Below are 11919 nucleotides of genomic sequence, written 5' to 3' on the forward strand. Positions count from 1 at the left end.
CAGGCACTTGATCTTTCTCTTAATTATTACCCGTTTTTGTCCCTGAAGTGTCAGCCTAGCATTGACCTCTGCAGCAGTGCAACCAAGTAGTGCATAAGACAAGCTTGTTGCCACTTGATGGCGACACATAGTGACAAAAAAGGGAAACTGTCAATCATAGATCTGAGAGTTACTATAACGCAGGAAAGATGAACAGAGAAGGACATAAAATAGAGCCTCAGACTATTTATTTCAAATAACATCAGTGGTAACAAGTTTTCATCACAGCTATTCCCTAGAGCCAAACAACTCGCTAGAGCACTATTAGAAAAATTAGCAGGTCGCACATCTGTATTACCACTCATCTACAGTCATTTGAAATTAAATATAGGCAGTAGAAAAGCTGCACAACAACATACACAGAAGGGGGGGAGGGCAGGGAAAAGGCAGGAAGAAAAAAAACTTTTCCTACTTCATCCCCACATTTCAGCTTGCTATAGGAACAGCCCTTGGCATCCACAGCCACCTGTGCTCTTACCGGACTTGTGGTACACCTTGAAGGAAGCAGTACCATCAGCATGGATAAAGATGCTTCCAGGACCTTTTATGAACACAGAATGAAGCGGTGGGCACGGCCCCTGAGCCAATTGCTCCATTTTACGGCAACACTGAAAGCAGATAGCCCAGGCTTGCTCCTCGGTTATAGGGTGTTCAAAACATCTCAGAACATCAGCCAGAGAAATCTTTGTGATTCTCTGCTCACACCGTGGAAGCTCCATTTTCACCTTTACTTCTCATCTCCACTCCTAGCTCAGAAAGCTTAACACCCAGCTTGCCAGGGCAGGCAAGTGCTCATAGTAGCCTTTTATCAGTTCTGCCTCCTGGTTTGCTCTCACCTCTCTTCCCTACAGGTGTGATCATTAATACCAATTTTGCTCTATCTTCTTAAATGGACACCACTTTAATCTGTATTTGTATGAGACTCCTTGAAAGAAAACAGAAAGCATACAACAAAATGGAACCTAAAGTGAAGGTAAGACTGTACAAAAATCATGCTCAATATAACCCTGTTGTTTCTAACAAATATATTAATTGGGATACTGGTGCTGGCAGATAAGAAAAGAGTACATTCAACTTCAGGCAGAGAGAGAAGGAGGCAGGAAATAATGTCTTATACTCAAGGGAGAAGGACTCACAGAAGACTATAAAAATTCAATCCATTTGCTGGGAAACTATTCTGGGAGCCCTAATACATTACATCAATCAATGCCACAGGGTGCCTGCATCCACCACAGGCCTCACTCCTGCCTGGCCTTGAGCCTTTGGCCCTGCCACAGCAAATCCCAGCAGCTGGGGGTGACAGCAACACATGCAGTGACCTGCCAGGCCAGGCGGGCACCCAGCATAAGGGCAGCAAAGCCATTCTTTGTTCAAAATGCTGATACAAATTGCTACTGGTGTGAAGTTACCCAGATTTTTTTGCACTTTGGGCTCTGTGTGCGTGATGGGAGGGGATGGTGGCACGGCTTGTGATAGGGGTCATCCCCTGAAGAACGCTGCCGCAGCACCTGTGATGCATCGCAGGGGACCTCAGCTGCTGCTGCACTGGCTCTGAACAGCCCAGACTCCTGAATCAGGCACTGCAGAACTGCAACATTTAAAAAATTTAACTCTTCTACTTCCATCCCTTCTCATTGACAACATTTTGGGAAGGCAGCGTGTCAGTGTCTGGCCCCAGTCCTCGGAGAGGCGATCAGGCCAGCGTGCCTTGGCATGACCGGAGCACGTGGTGGGTGTTCACAGGCAGCACGGCCTGATGGCCCACGGTTCGGGCGTGTTTTTTGGGCTGCCCCGTAGCCTTTACCCTGCCCCGGGCACCAGCCAGGACATGCGCTTGGCCGGGCCCCTGAGAGGGGCTTTCCCACTGCCGCCTGCCGCACCCGGGGCCTGCCGGGGTCGGGCCCCGCTGCCAGGCTCGGCCCTGCCAGAAGGGAGGCGGGAAGCTCCCCGCGGCCACGGGTGGCTGGGGAAGCCCGGCAGCCTCCCTTCCGCGGCTGTGGGGTGCCGGGCCCACAGCAGCGCCCCCGGAACGCCGTGCGGGGAAGGGGCGAAGGCACGTGGGGTGCTGGGGAGCCCCGCAGCGAGCACCCCCGCGCCGCCAGCCGGCCTCCCCTCGCCGGGGTGACTTGGTCCCGCCCGCGCCCCCCCTACTCCCGCCAGCATGGTCCCGCCCGCGCTCGGCCTCCCTCCTGCCCTGCGCGGCGCCGCCCCAGCACCGGGGAAGATGGCGGCGCCCGAGGCGGCGTGGAACCGGCTGGACGTGCCGTGGCCCGCGAGCAGCGCGGCGGTGGCCCTGGCGGCCAAACACCCTGCAGGTCCCGGGCGCCAGGCTGGGGTGCGGGCCCGAGGAGGGCTGGGGGTGTTTCTAAGCCGTTCCGGGGCGCCGCTCCGGGACGCCGGCGTCGGCGGCGGTCGGTGGGGTGGTCGGTGCCTGCGGGCGGCGGGGCCGTTGTGGGCGGGCGGCGGGCACTGAGGTGGTGTCCGTCTCCCGCCCGCAGTGAGGGGGCTGCCGGCCCTGCGGCGGCGATGCGACGTGACCTGCAAGCGGCTGTCGGGGACGGGCCTGGCCGCCGAGGGACGCCTCCTGCGGGCCGTGCTCTACGCCTACCACAGCAGGCTGCTCCGGCACCGGCCATACCTGGCCCTGCAGCAGGTGAGGAGCGGCCCCTCCGGCAGCTGGTCGCTGCGCCCCGGCCCTCAGCCACCGGTCCCCGAGAGGCCTTTGCAGCAGAGCTTGATGCCCGGAGCATTGTGCAAAAAGTATTTCGGAGTAGGGGCGGTTTTGTCGCCTGTAAGCCTCCTCGTGGTTTAGTTCAGTGAGTTTCCCAGCTCTGTGTAATTTCCGCTTTCTAGCCCAGTGGAACAAATACTCGGTCTTTTATGCTTATGTTGAGACCTGAAGTAGGTACAATTACGTACCTTTGAATAGATGAGTAATACAGCAATTATAACAATAGGTGGGGGAAGAATAATCCTAGGCTACTCTATTAGGCACTTTCTGTTTTAAGATGAAAAGTTAACTCCTTACCAGTTTTCCAGTAAACGGATTGTCGTTATCTTCAAATAACTTTTAAAATACATCGGGAATTGTTCTTACCTTCTAGATTTGTTTATGTAGTTTTATTCTTGAAAGCCAATACCAAAGGCCATTGTATAGAGCAGGGGAAACCATGCAGCGCCAATTAACAATGGGCTGTCTGGCTCTTAATTCCATATTCACAGTAGTGTGATAAAGGGATCTTTTTCATCATAGTGCAGATACAGGTACATACCAGAACATTCCATTGTGCAGCCCTGCAATTTATCCTGTTAAATTGATAAGGGGAAGGTGTCACTTAATACAGCGATGGCTCTTAGACTGAGGCATTCCTATGTCTTAAAATACCAGTCAAAGGAGTTTTCTTTTCTTTCTAGGTAGAACAATGCTTGAAGCGCCTATGGAAAATGAACTTGGTGGGCTGCATTGAAATTCTGGCAGGACTGATTCCCAAGTAAGTGTCATGATCCTGTATGTTTTACTATCCATTAACTCAGTCTGCAGAGCTAAAGAGTGGGAATCATAACCATCTCCTTATCCTTGTATCAACACAGGAAAAATATATCCCAAGCCCACACAGAGTGCTTAGTTCCCAGCCAGCCTGTGCTGGAAACAGTGGCTCTGAAGGTGTTGGGAGGTTGCAAGCTCATATTACGGCTACTGGACTGTTGCTGTAAAGCTTTTCTGTATCCTTTTTCACCACGAAAACATTCTTCGAGTTCACCAGCAGCACCTTGTGAGACCAAAACGTGGTCTGCTGTAGGCCCTGCACTGCTGATGGACTCACCTGTATAATTCATAGATGCAACTTGAAGTTCCTTTGATAGCCAAACATCTTATTTTCAAGTTATTATGTAGGAACCTCAGGCTGTTGGCTGGCTGCTGTTCCGGCCTTGAGCAACCCAAAGTTTGGATAATCATCTCCCAAATTATCCAGGATATTGCCTTGTGAGTTGCCTCTAGTCGGTATGTTCAGCGAATCTCATTACATGCTGCTTATTTTTTATCCTTAACTGGTGTAATCTTCAGTTTGTCCGTTAAACATCTCTGCTCCGAAGAATTCATACTTTTGAACACTGTGGCTTCGGGGTTGTTGAGCCGGCTATGGTTTGTGTATTCGAGTCTGTCTTGTTTGTTGTCTGTCTGTTTGACATGCCTGTCAGGGAGAAGGGCTTGTAATTAGGCCTGGCTGCTGACTGAGCTTTATTCAGTTGGGAGGAGGAGGAGGAGGAGGAGGAGGGTGGTCCTTCCATCCTTTTGGACTTGATTCTAGCACCTGAAGAGTTGTGTAAGTGGAGAGAGACTTCTTACATGCTATTATGGAAGGCTTTGTTCTTGGTTCATAGCAAACTTTATGTAGCATTAATAAAATCGGTGTTAATGCCAGACTGCAACAAACACTGGCATCTGGTACTCTCCGCAGCAAGCGGTAAGTCCTGCCTCACGCTGAAATGGAAAGCCTTGGATAAAGTTGTTCTGTAACACTGCTGAGTTTTCCAGGGAAATCAGTGTTCCGGTCTCTCTCAGTACAAGGAAGTAACTGTTGTCTGAAGCTGAAGGAGTAACAGCATTGTGCAGAACTCAGTAGAACATTCTTTGGCACAAGAAATATGTCTCGCCAGTAAATGTAGGGCAGGCAATTATACGGCATCAGTTCTAGCACCATTGTCCTGAGTTGGTACAGGTTGCTTTTGGGGGGAGACCTCATGTCAAATAGTTTGGACATGACCTGAGAACCTGAGGAGCCCCAGGTGTGGCTCTCAGCAAAGCTCCAGGGAAGCAGAGGGCTCCTGATCAGGGATTTACTAGTCAGGTCACTCCTACATTTGGTTCTTGAACAGTTTCTTAAAACTCAGAGTAGTATTAAGAAAAGCATGGTGATGGAGTATAAAAAGGTAAGCTTGTATTGAGGGGAAAAAGGGAAAGGGCAGCTGGGAATCTCTTCCATCAGCTCTTCCGCTTGAGTTGTTCTGTGAGCACAAGGTTTTGCTAGTGGAGACTCCATCCCTTTCTGTCTTCTCTCTTCAGGATTCAGTATAGGTGTGTACTGCAGAGCCTCGTGTCCTTGTACAGCGTGTTGTTGACAACACTTCATCTGGTATCTGAGACCCAACAGATGCCTTACATCAAGGGGTTTACCTTCCCTTCTGATATCAGTAACTTCCTTGGAGTTAATGTGTCTTCTGAGTTGAAGAAGCAAAAGGCTAGAATGCTTACAACAAAGAAACCTACCATATGGCTGAAGAAGCTCATCCAAACAATGCCAGAGGCAATGTCAGAGGATAGGAAGAAGAGAAATTTTGCAACCTGCATGAGTGTTGTGAAAAACTGTAGCATCCCATGCCCTGCAGACATCGGAGAGCCAGTTCTGGTGACCAGAGCCAGCAGAGGTAAAGCCTTGTGCCACAGTGGTACTGGCTTCTGACATATCAGAGACTGAGCAAAACTTCTGTCCAACAGAGCCAAGCACTTCTACTACCTGCTGCTATTCTAGTACAAACTCCCCTCTCTCCTGTCCTTGGAAGAGGAGAAGAATCCTGCATGTACCCTTGCCTGTATAAATCTGTGGATAATGTCAGTATTGTGGGAGCTTGTTTTGGTTTTTGGGTTATTTTTTTATTTTTTTAGACATGATACAGCCTGGAGAGAAGCAGGTAATGAATGCAGTATACAGGTCCTGTAAATAGTTATTTTTCTTTTCCTGCTTCTGCATAGATGGGGCCCAAGGATAGTAAGGGAAGCTAAGAGCACTGTGTGCAGTCCATACAAGAGCAGATAAGGTTGTAAGTACAGGATGCAAGTATCCTGTGCCTGCTGGTTCTGGGCTGTGCCCAAGTCTTTCCCTGCAGTCAAGCCCATGGCCAGAGACTGCAGGCATCCAGGTGTTTGCATGAAGCTTTTACCCATTAAGTTCTCCTTGGCAGCCCTCTGTAAATCTCTGCATCCTCTTCATCCCTTGCCAGCTGCCATGCAAGATGAGCATAGTCCCCTTGAGTTTGCCTGGAAATGTTGAGTGCAGGTGGGAGCCTGCTGAGACGGCAGGAGTTCTGAGAGCTCAGCAGGGCAAAGCATTGCAGGGTGTCTGTGCAAAGACTTATAACTGCCTTTACTTCATAATAGGAACTCTCCTCTCTCTTTGTAGGGAAGCACCTGGGGTTTGATGTGAAGAGCTTACTTAGACCATCCAGACCTCCAACACAAGAGGTTTGTGTGGTACCATTTAAGAATACTTCTTTTAAACTTTAAAGACCCTAACACTCAAAACACGTTATTCCTAATTGAAAATATCCCCTTTCCCTGCCTTATTTTTGCTTGTCTAACAACCCAAGTTAGCGTGGAAGCTTTGCATTGAAAAGCACTGATTTCTGCTTAGGAATTTGTGCATTTGTTGGTATGACAAGTGAAATGACCAGAGAGCAAGTCAGTAGTAGACAGGAATACAAATCCTAATTATCTGCCTCTTTTTGTATTCCATAAAACAAGACTGTTCTTCCACTTTCTCCTTAGGAAGTAAGGAATGTTCTCACTAAAACCTCGGTATTGTGCTCCTCTCCAGCAGAGAGGCGTGTTATGTTTTTAAAAGACTAACTATTTCTATTATTCTTTGTTCAGGGTATAAGCACTGCATCAACACCTCTTAAAGCAAAGTCAGCATCGCTTTCCTCTCGTATAGCAAAATCGCAGCATACTGCATCTCTTGTACAGATGGTCCAAACAGCTACATCTTTTGGGGAACTGTCAGAGGCACTCAGAAAAGCTATTCTGTGGTGCAAAGGCAACAAATTCAAATCAGAAGCTTATTTTCTGCGTAACAAGTTGTTGAAAAGCAACCGGCTGCACCATGTGGAGGCTCAAGGATGCAGGTAATTTTGCATGGGTGTGGGGTTTCTGGATCTGACACTTTACATTTTAATATTATGTATTTTGCTACAGTGTAGAGAAACACAGTGGTCTACCCCATTCTTTTTAAACTCAAACAGGATCACTAGTTCAGGTTACTAGATGCTCTGACATGGCCACTCTTTAGCTTCACTCATTTGTGAAAGGCTAACAAATGCACAAATACTTATGCGGGAGGATGAAAATGCAATTTAAATCATATGCATGTTTAATGGTAACAATTATATGATGCAAGGGGTGTCATCTTTCTTCAGAATGCCCTGGCTACTATTGTACAAGGTGCTGTTGTACCTCCTTGCTATGACAAGGAAAATGGTAGCGAAGGCCAATAACTTCATCAGCTGCTAACGTGTTATTTCATTTGGGGTTTGGAGAGATTTGGTTATGTTTTGTGCACCTTTCTCCCCTTAAGCTTGAAGAAAAAACTGTTCTGCGTCAAAACATCTGTCCGTAAATGCCTCCTATATGGGTCACAAAGTGCATGCTGGCCAAAGCAGTACCTCAGGGCATGGTTCTGTCGAAGGAGGATCAAATCATCTGTGCGCTTGAAGAGAACTCTGAAGACTCTTTGGCAAAAACCTGAGCTTTTTGGGGTCTGTGAGAACAGTGCATCACTCATCCTCCCAGCTTACCAGGATGGGCCTTTGAGTTGGGAAGGATGTTCCAATGCTGATACAGGCTGTGTCAAACTCAGCACAGCAGAGACCCCTAAGCATCTGCTGAGGGAAGGAAGCACTTGTCCTGCATGGAAAGAAGCTACTGAGAACATGGATATTGATTCTATTTTTGCAGCAATGGGTGTCTGACCCTGGACTGCAAGGAGGAAAGAGGTCAAGTAATTCCAATTTTTTTTTAAGTAAAACCCTCAGAATCCTACTGTGTCTTGATAACTCATGCCCTGAATTCTGCTAAGAAAGTTGCAACTGTTTTGTTATGTTTTTGTAAAACAGCTTGGGTGGTAGTTTGGTTTTTTTATGGAAGGCTGTTCTGAACAGCTGAATAGTTCTCATCCCTTTACCTAGCCTTGTCCAGAAACAGCGACTTTGAGTTACCCTTACTCAGTGTACCTTCTCTATTGCTTGACCACATGTTAAGTGCCTCTGCCACAGTGCAAATAGTTACCACCCACGGTAGAAGGCTGCAGCTGATCACTTACTGCTGCTTAAGACAAAAGACTTCGTTTTTTGGAAAAGTGGCAGCAGTCTTATCCCCTTCCTTCTGTGCTGCTTGTACAAGGGGCGGCCTTGACTTGCAGTATTATTGCTGTTCAGCATTTGTTACCCTTGTCCTGAATTAAGGAGTAAACCTGCTGCCTTCTGAGCTGCTCCAGAAATCAGGAAAAGCACAGCTGTGGCCTGCAACACTAAACTCTTGACTGGTGAACATGTTTCTCACTGTTGTGAAATCTTTTTAATCTAAGTGCAATTTTTGCCTGCTTGGCAATGTAAGGTGCAGCTCTAACATGAATTAATGAAAATGTTAGAACAAGCACTGGGCTTAGTGCTTTCTGCCAGGCTCTTGCTTGTAACTAAGTCCCCAGCTCAGGATCACCAGGAAGTAATAAGAAAAAAATTGCCTCAGAATGGAAAACATGAATTATCTGCTTTATTGTAGAGCACCTGCCTAACGTGCAAGGCTAAGGCTGTAAGTGCAAGTAAATCTGGAATAGGTCAACTTCCATTTCTTAGGCTTAATATTGGTAAAAAAACCAAAGACCTGTGCCCATTGGGACAGAATAAAAAAAAATCCTAGCCAATTAAGTGCTAAAACCCCTATATTATGCACCTTGTATGAATGATCAATGTAAGTTTACTTATGAGGAATGGGCGCAAACTTAAAAATGTTTTATTCAAAGAGCATGCACAGTGCAAATAGCAGAACTTCTATAGTAGTTAGGCCTTGAAGACTTTGTCCAGTTAATCAAGATCCATTTTCTAGGTTTCCAGTCACAGGAATGCCCAGTGATAACTGAAAGTTGTAGAGAATAACCCCTCATCAGTCCTCTGGTTCAACACAGTCCTACTTCAGACTTGCTGCCATTACAAGAATCTTTAGAGCTCTTTTCTCATTCATAAAATGGTATAAAATACCTAAGTATACCACATATACTCAGATGACATTCAGCTGCTTGAATACATTTCTGAAAAGGCTGGGAGCAAGGGCAGGCATCCCAGCAGTGACCCCCATCCTGAATCACCCCTCCAAACAAAACATGATATTCCTTCCTTTTGGGCAGTAGGTGCCCAAGTAATGCCCCAGTGCAGCCTCTACAGAATCAAGATCCGTAATTTGCTTCATCAAAAGCCTTTCTGGCTCGTTTCAGTTCTTCATTCATAGTTAGGAGGTCTTTAACTCTGGCAAACTTCCGAGGGTCCTTGCGGATTAGAAAGACAATGTCCTCAACCTGTACACGACCCTGCCGCCCAATTGACATGGCCTTGTGTGTCTGTTAGAGGAAGAGAGGAAAGTGAGCAGGGTTCCTTTGCCCCTTAATTTACTTTAAGCTCTCAACTCCACTTTATTTCTTGTAATTTTATAATCAAAAAGTAAGACATTGCAGGATCTGGCACCACCATCCTAGTCACAAGAGAACCTTTAAGAGTCATCTGGCCAGGGTGCTGGGCCATCTTGTCTAGACTCTGCTCTTCCTAGAAAGGTTGGACTAGATGATCCCTGAGGTCCCTTCCAACCTGAGATTCTGTGATTCCCAGTAAGCCATGGACTTATTCTGCTGTCCCTGGCTGCCTGTCACTTATGTGCAGACATAGCACTATATCCACTTAACAGGAGTGACAGCAAAACTAAAATCAGATTACATGTAGGACACCCAACCTGCAGAGTGCTTGAAGGTGAACAGCATCAGGCAGAACTTGGAAGCAATGTAAAGTACCTGTATCAGGGGACAGCTTAGGGCATTTTGATGCAGGAAGGCAAGGCCACCCTTTCAAAAGAAAGGAGATCCACAAACAGTAGGAATAACTTTTTTTTCAAAAAATAAACTTTCAAACAGTATCCAAATATCTGGGAGAGTGATGGCTTCAGGCCCCAGAAGCTCATGTTTCTTTTGTAGCTCAGAGCTACATTCCCATATGCATAAAGACACTGGGACTCCTGCAAAAAGTCAACAGGCTTTCAAAGCTGAGCCTAGTCTTTTGTCTGTTCCACATACAGTGATATCACAGTGAGACCCAAAGTCAGCCGTTTATCTCCCCCTCCACAAATACTAACCTAACTGCTACTTAAGGACTTCAGACACTGTTCTAAATCCACATGGAGCAAGATGCATAAATTTTGCCTTAATCTTGGAAGAACAAAGTCTCAAGTTTAGCTTTTTCCTAGTAGTATCAGTTTTGGGCCTGGAATAATGCAGTATTTGAGTCAGAGGTATTAACCTTCAGAAGACTAAAGTCTTAGTGAGGACATTTTGGCCATGTTGTCTAGAGCTGACTTACCATTTCTGTGATAAACTCTATTACCAGGTCCTCAAGGATGTCCACTGATTCTGTATACGGGTTCTGGTCATCCCCAAATCCATACATCATGCATCGTACTGCAGAAAAAAACACCCAGCATGAGGCTTCTCTCATCCATTGAGCACTGTCAGCAGCACACACCTAGTTAGAGCTCACCAGCTTATGCATTCATGCGCCAGGATGGCACCCTTGTCTGTTGGGCAGGACAATTCTTGAGCAAACATACAGGAAATAAGCAGGTAGACAGAAGCTAACAGAAGCCTAGTGCTGTATATACAGAAAAGCACATCTGATGACAGGCTCTTTAAATATGCATTTAGCATACTGGACACTGACAACATGACTGACTTTTGGCACCATTAGGTTCAGAGGGTGCGCTAGCAATATCTTTATGGGGGTCTACATGACAGCTTTCTGCACTTTCAGCCAGGGCACAGCACGATAGCTGCTGTTTTGCCAAGGAAAGCTGAGTCTTGGAACTCCATAGCTGGCTCCTCAGAGATTCAGCCACGTTTGGGGGAAGGACATCGTCCGTCCAAGCCGCAGGGAGCCCTGCGGCCCGTGACCCGTCAGCGCCGGGCAGGCGTTTCTGGCCCGGCTCCACTCACGTTCTTTGGAGAACAGCCTCTTCCTCTTGCCTTGCCCACCGTCCAGGCCACCGCCGGCTTCTTCCGCATCTTCTTCAAACTAGACGGGTATAGCGGAGGGGGAGAGGCCGCCGTCAACGCCCGGGGCAGCGGGGGACCCCTTCCCCTTCCTTGTCCCTTTCCCCTTCCCGTTGCCGCTACCCCCCTCGCCCCGGCTCGGGGCGAGGCTTGGGCCACCAGCCGCCCCCCGCGGCAGACGATGGCTGCTCGGCCGCCGCTGGGATACAGGCCGGAACGTCCCGTCCAGGGGCCCCGATCCCCAGCACTCACCGGCGCGTCCTCCTCTTCGTCAGCCATGGCCGCCACAGCTCGCCCGGCCCTTCCGGCCGCGGCGGAGGTGATTCCGCTTCCTCAGCCCCGCCCGCCCGGGGAGGCCGCCATGTTGCGGTACGGTGGAGGGCGGGGGCCGGGGCGGTCCTGTCCCGCTCCCCTCCTCCCCTTGCCGGCGGATTCCGGGTGCCGGGCCCGCTGCCCCGCCCAGCTCTGGTTCTCGCTCTCCCCCGGAGACCCGCCCCTGCGGGGGCGTCTCTGAGGAGGCGGCCGCCCTGCCGGCGGGAAGGTTCTGCGGCCGCGTCCAGGGAGGGGCCTGGTTGGTGTTCGCCGTGAGCGCGAAGCTGGCTGTAGTTGCTGCTTGCAAGGGCAAAAAACTGTAAAGTCTAACTCTCCTTTGTAGGTGTAAACCTTAGTCTTTGTTTCAGTTCTCTGCCGACAGCAACCAGCTTGCTCTGTAACCACTTCCCAGAGCGGACAAACCCTTGCTCTCCTTGCCTGAGGCATGGTTTGGTGAAGGGAAGGAAACGTGGGGTAGGTCTGGTGGAGTCCC

The 11919-nt window shown here is 48.6% G+C and overlaps 2 protein-coding genes across 3 annotated transcripts; one reads left to right on the plus strand and one right to left on the minus strand.

Annotated features, from left to right (window-relative positions):
• Window positions 1-2263: 2263 nt before the first annotated feature.
• NEPRO (nucleolus and neural progenitor protein) lies at window positions 2264-7852 on the plus strand. Its single transcript, XM_064466673.1, has 9 exons — window positions 2264-2354; window positions 2538-2692; window positions 3454-3530; window positions 3631-3762; window positions 4106-4183; window positions 5105-5466; window positions 6219-6280; window positions 6689-6939; window positions 7389-7852. The coding sequence occupies exons 1-9, from the start codon at window positions 2264-2266 to the stop codon at window positions 7780-7782; spliced, it is 1602 nt and encodes a 533-aa protein (XP_064322743.1). The 3' UTR covers window positions 7783-7852.
• Window positions 7853-8559: 707 nt separating this feature from the next.
• On the minus strand, window positions 8560-11520 carry TAF13 (TATA-box binding protein associated factor 13). Of its 2 annotated transcripts, none has more exons than XM_064466694.1 (4): window positions 11367-11513; window positions 11058-11136; window positions 10429-10526; window positions 8560-9422 (listed from the first exon to the last, which is right to left on the minus strand). In XM_064466694.1, the coding sequence occupies exons 1-4, from the start codon at window positions 11391-11393 to the stop codon at window positions 9252-9254; spliced, it is 375 nt and encodes a 124-aa protein (XP_064322764.1). In that variant the 5' UTR covers window positions 11394-11513; the 3' UTR covers window positions 8560-9251. The 2 variants fall into 2 exon arrangements, with proteins under 2 accessions (XP_064322764.1, XP_064322769.1); XM_064466699.1 differs by lacking the exon at window positions 8560-9422 and adding an exon at window positions 9661-9917 and having other exon boundaries at window positions 11367-11520.
• Window positions 11521-11919: the final 399 nt, after the last annotated feature.

Source organism: Phalacrocorax carbo, chromosome 1 (assembly GCF_963921805.1).
Source record: "Phalacrocorax carbo chromosome 1, bPhaCar2.1, whole genome shotgun sequence".
Lineage (NCBI taxonomy): Eukaryota > Metazoa > Chordata > Aves > Suliformes > Phalacrocoracidae > Phalacrocorax > Phalacrocorax carbo.

Excerpts from the sequence above, each read along its gene's own strand:
- TAF13 (XM_064466694.1), bottom strand. The coding sequence starts at position 11,393 with ATGGCTGACGAAGAGGAGGACGCGCCG. Across the intron at positions 11,137-11,366 it reads ACGAAGAGGAGGACGCGCCG|TTTGAAGAAGATGCGGAAGA; the intron begins GTGAGTGCTGGG and ends ATACCCGTCTAG. Across the intron at positions 10,527-11,057 it reads GAGGCTGTTCTCCAAAGAAC|TACGATGCATGATGTATGGA; the intron begins GTGAGTGGAGCC and ends TTTTTTCTGCAG.
- NEPRO (XM_064466673.1), top strand. The coding sequence starts at position 2,264 with ATGGCGGCGCCCGAGGCGGCGTGGAACCGGCTGGACGTGCCGTGGCCC. Across the intron at positions 5,467-6,218 it reads GGTGACCAGAGCCAGCAGAG|GGAAGCACCTGGGGTTTGAT; the intron begins GTAAAGCCTTGT and ends CTCTCTTTGTAG. Across the intron at positions 6,940-7,388 it reads GTGGAGGCTCAAGGATGCAG|CTTGAAGAAAAAACTGTTCT; the intron begins GTAATTTTGCAT and ends TCTCCCCTTAAG.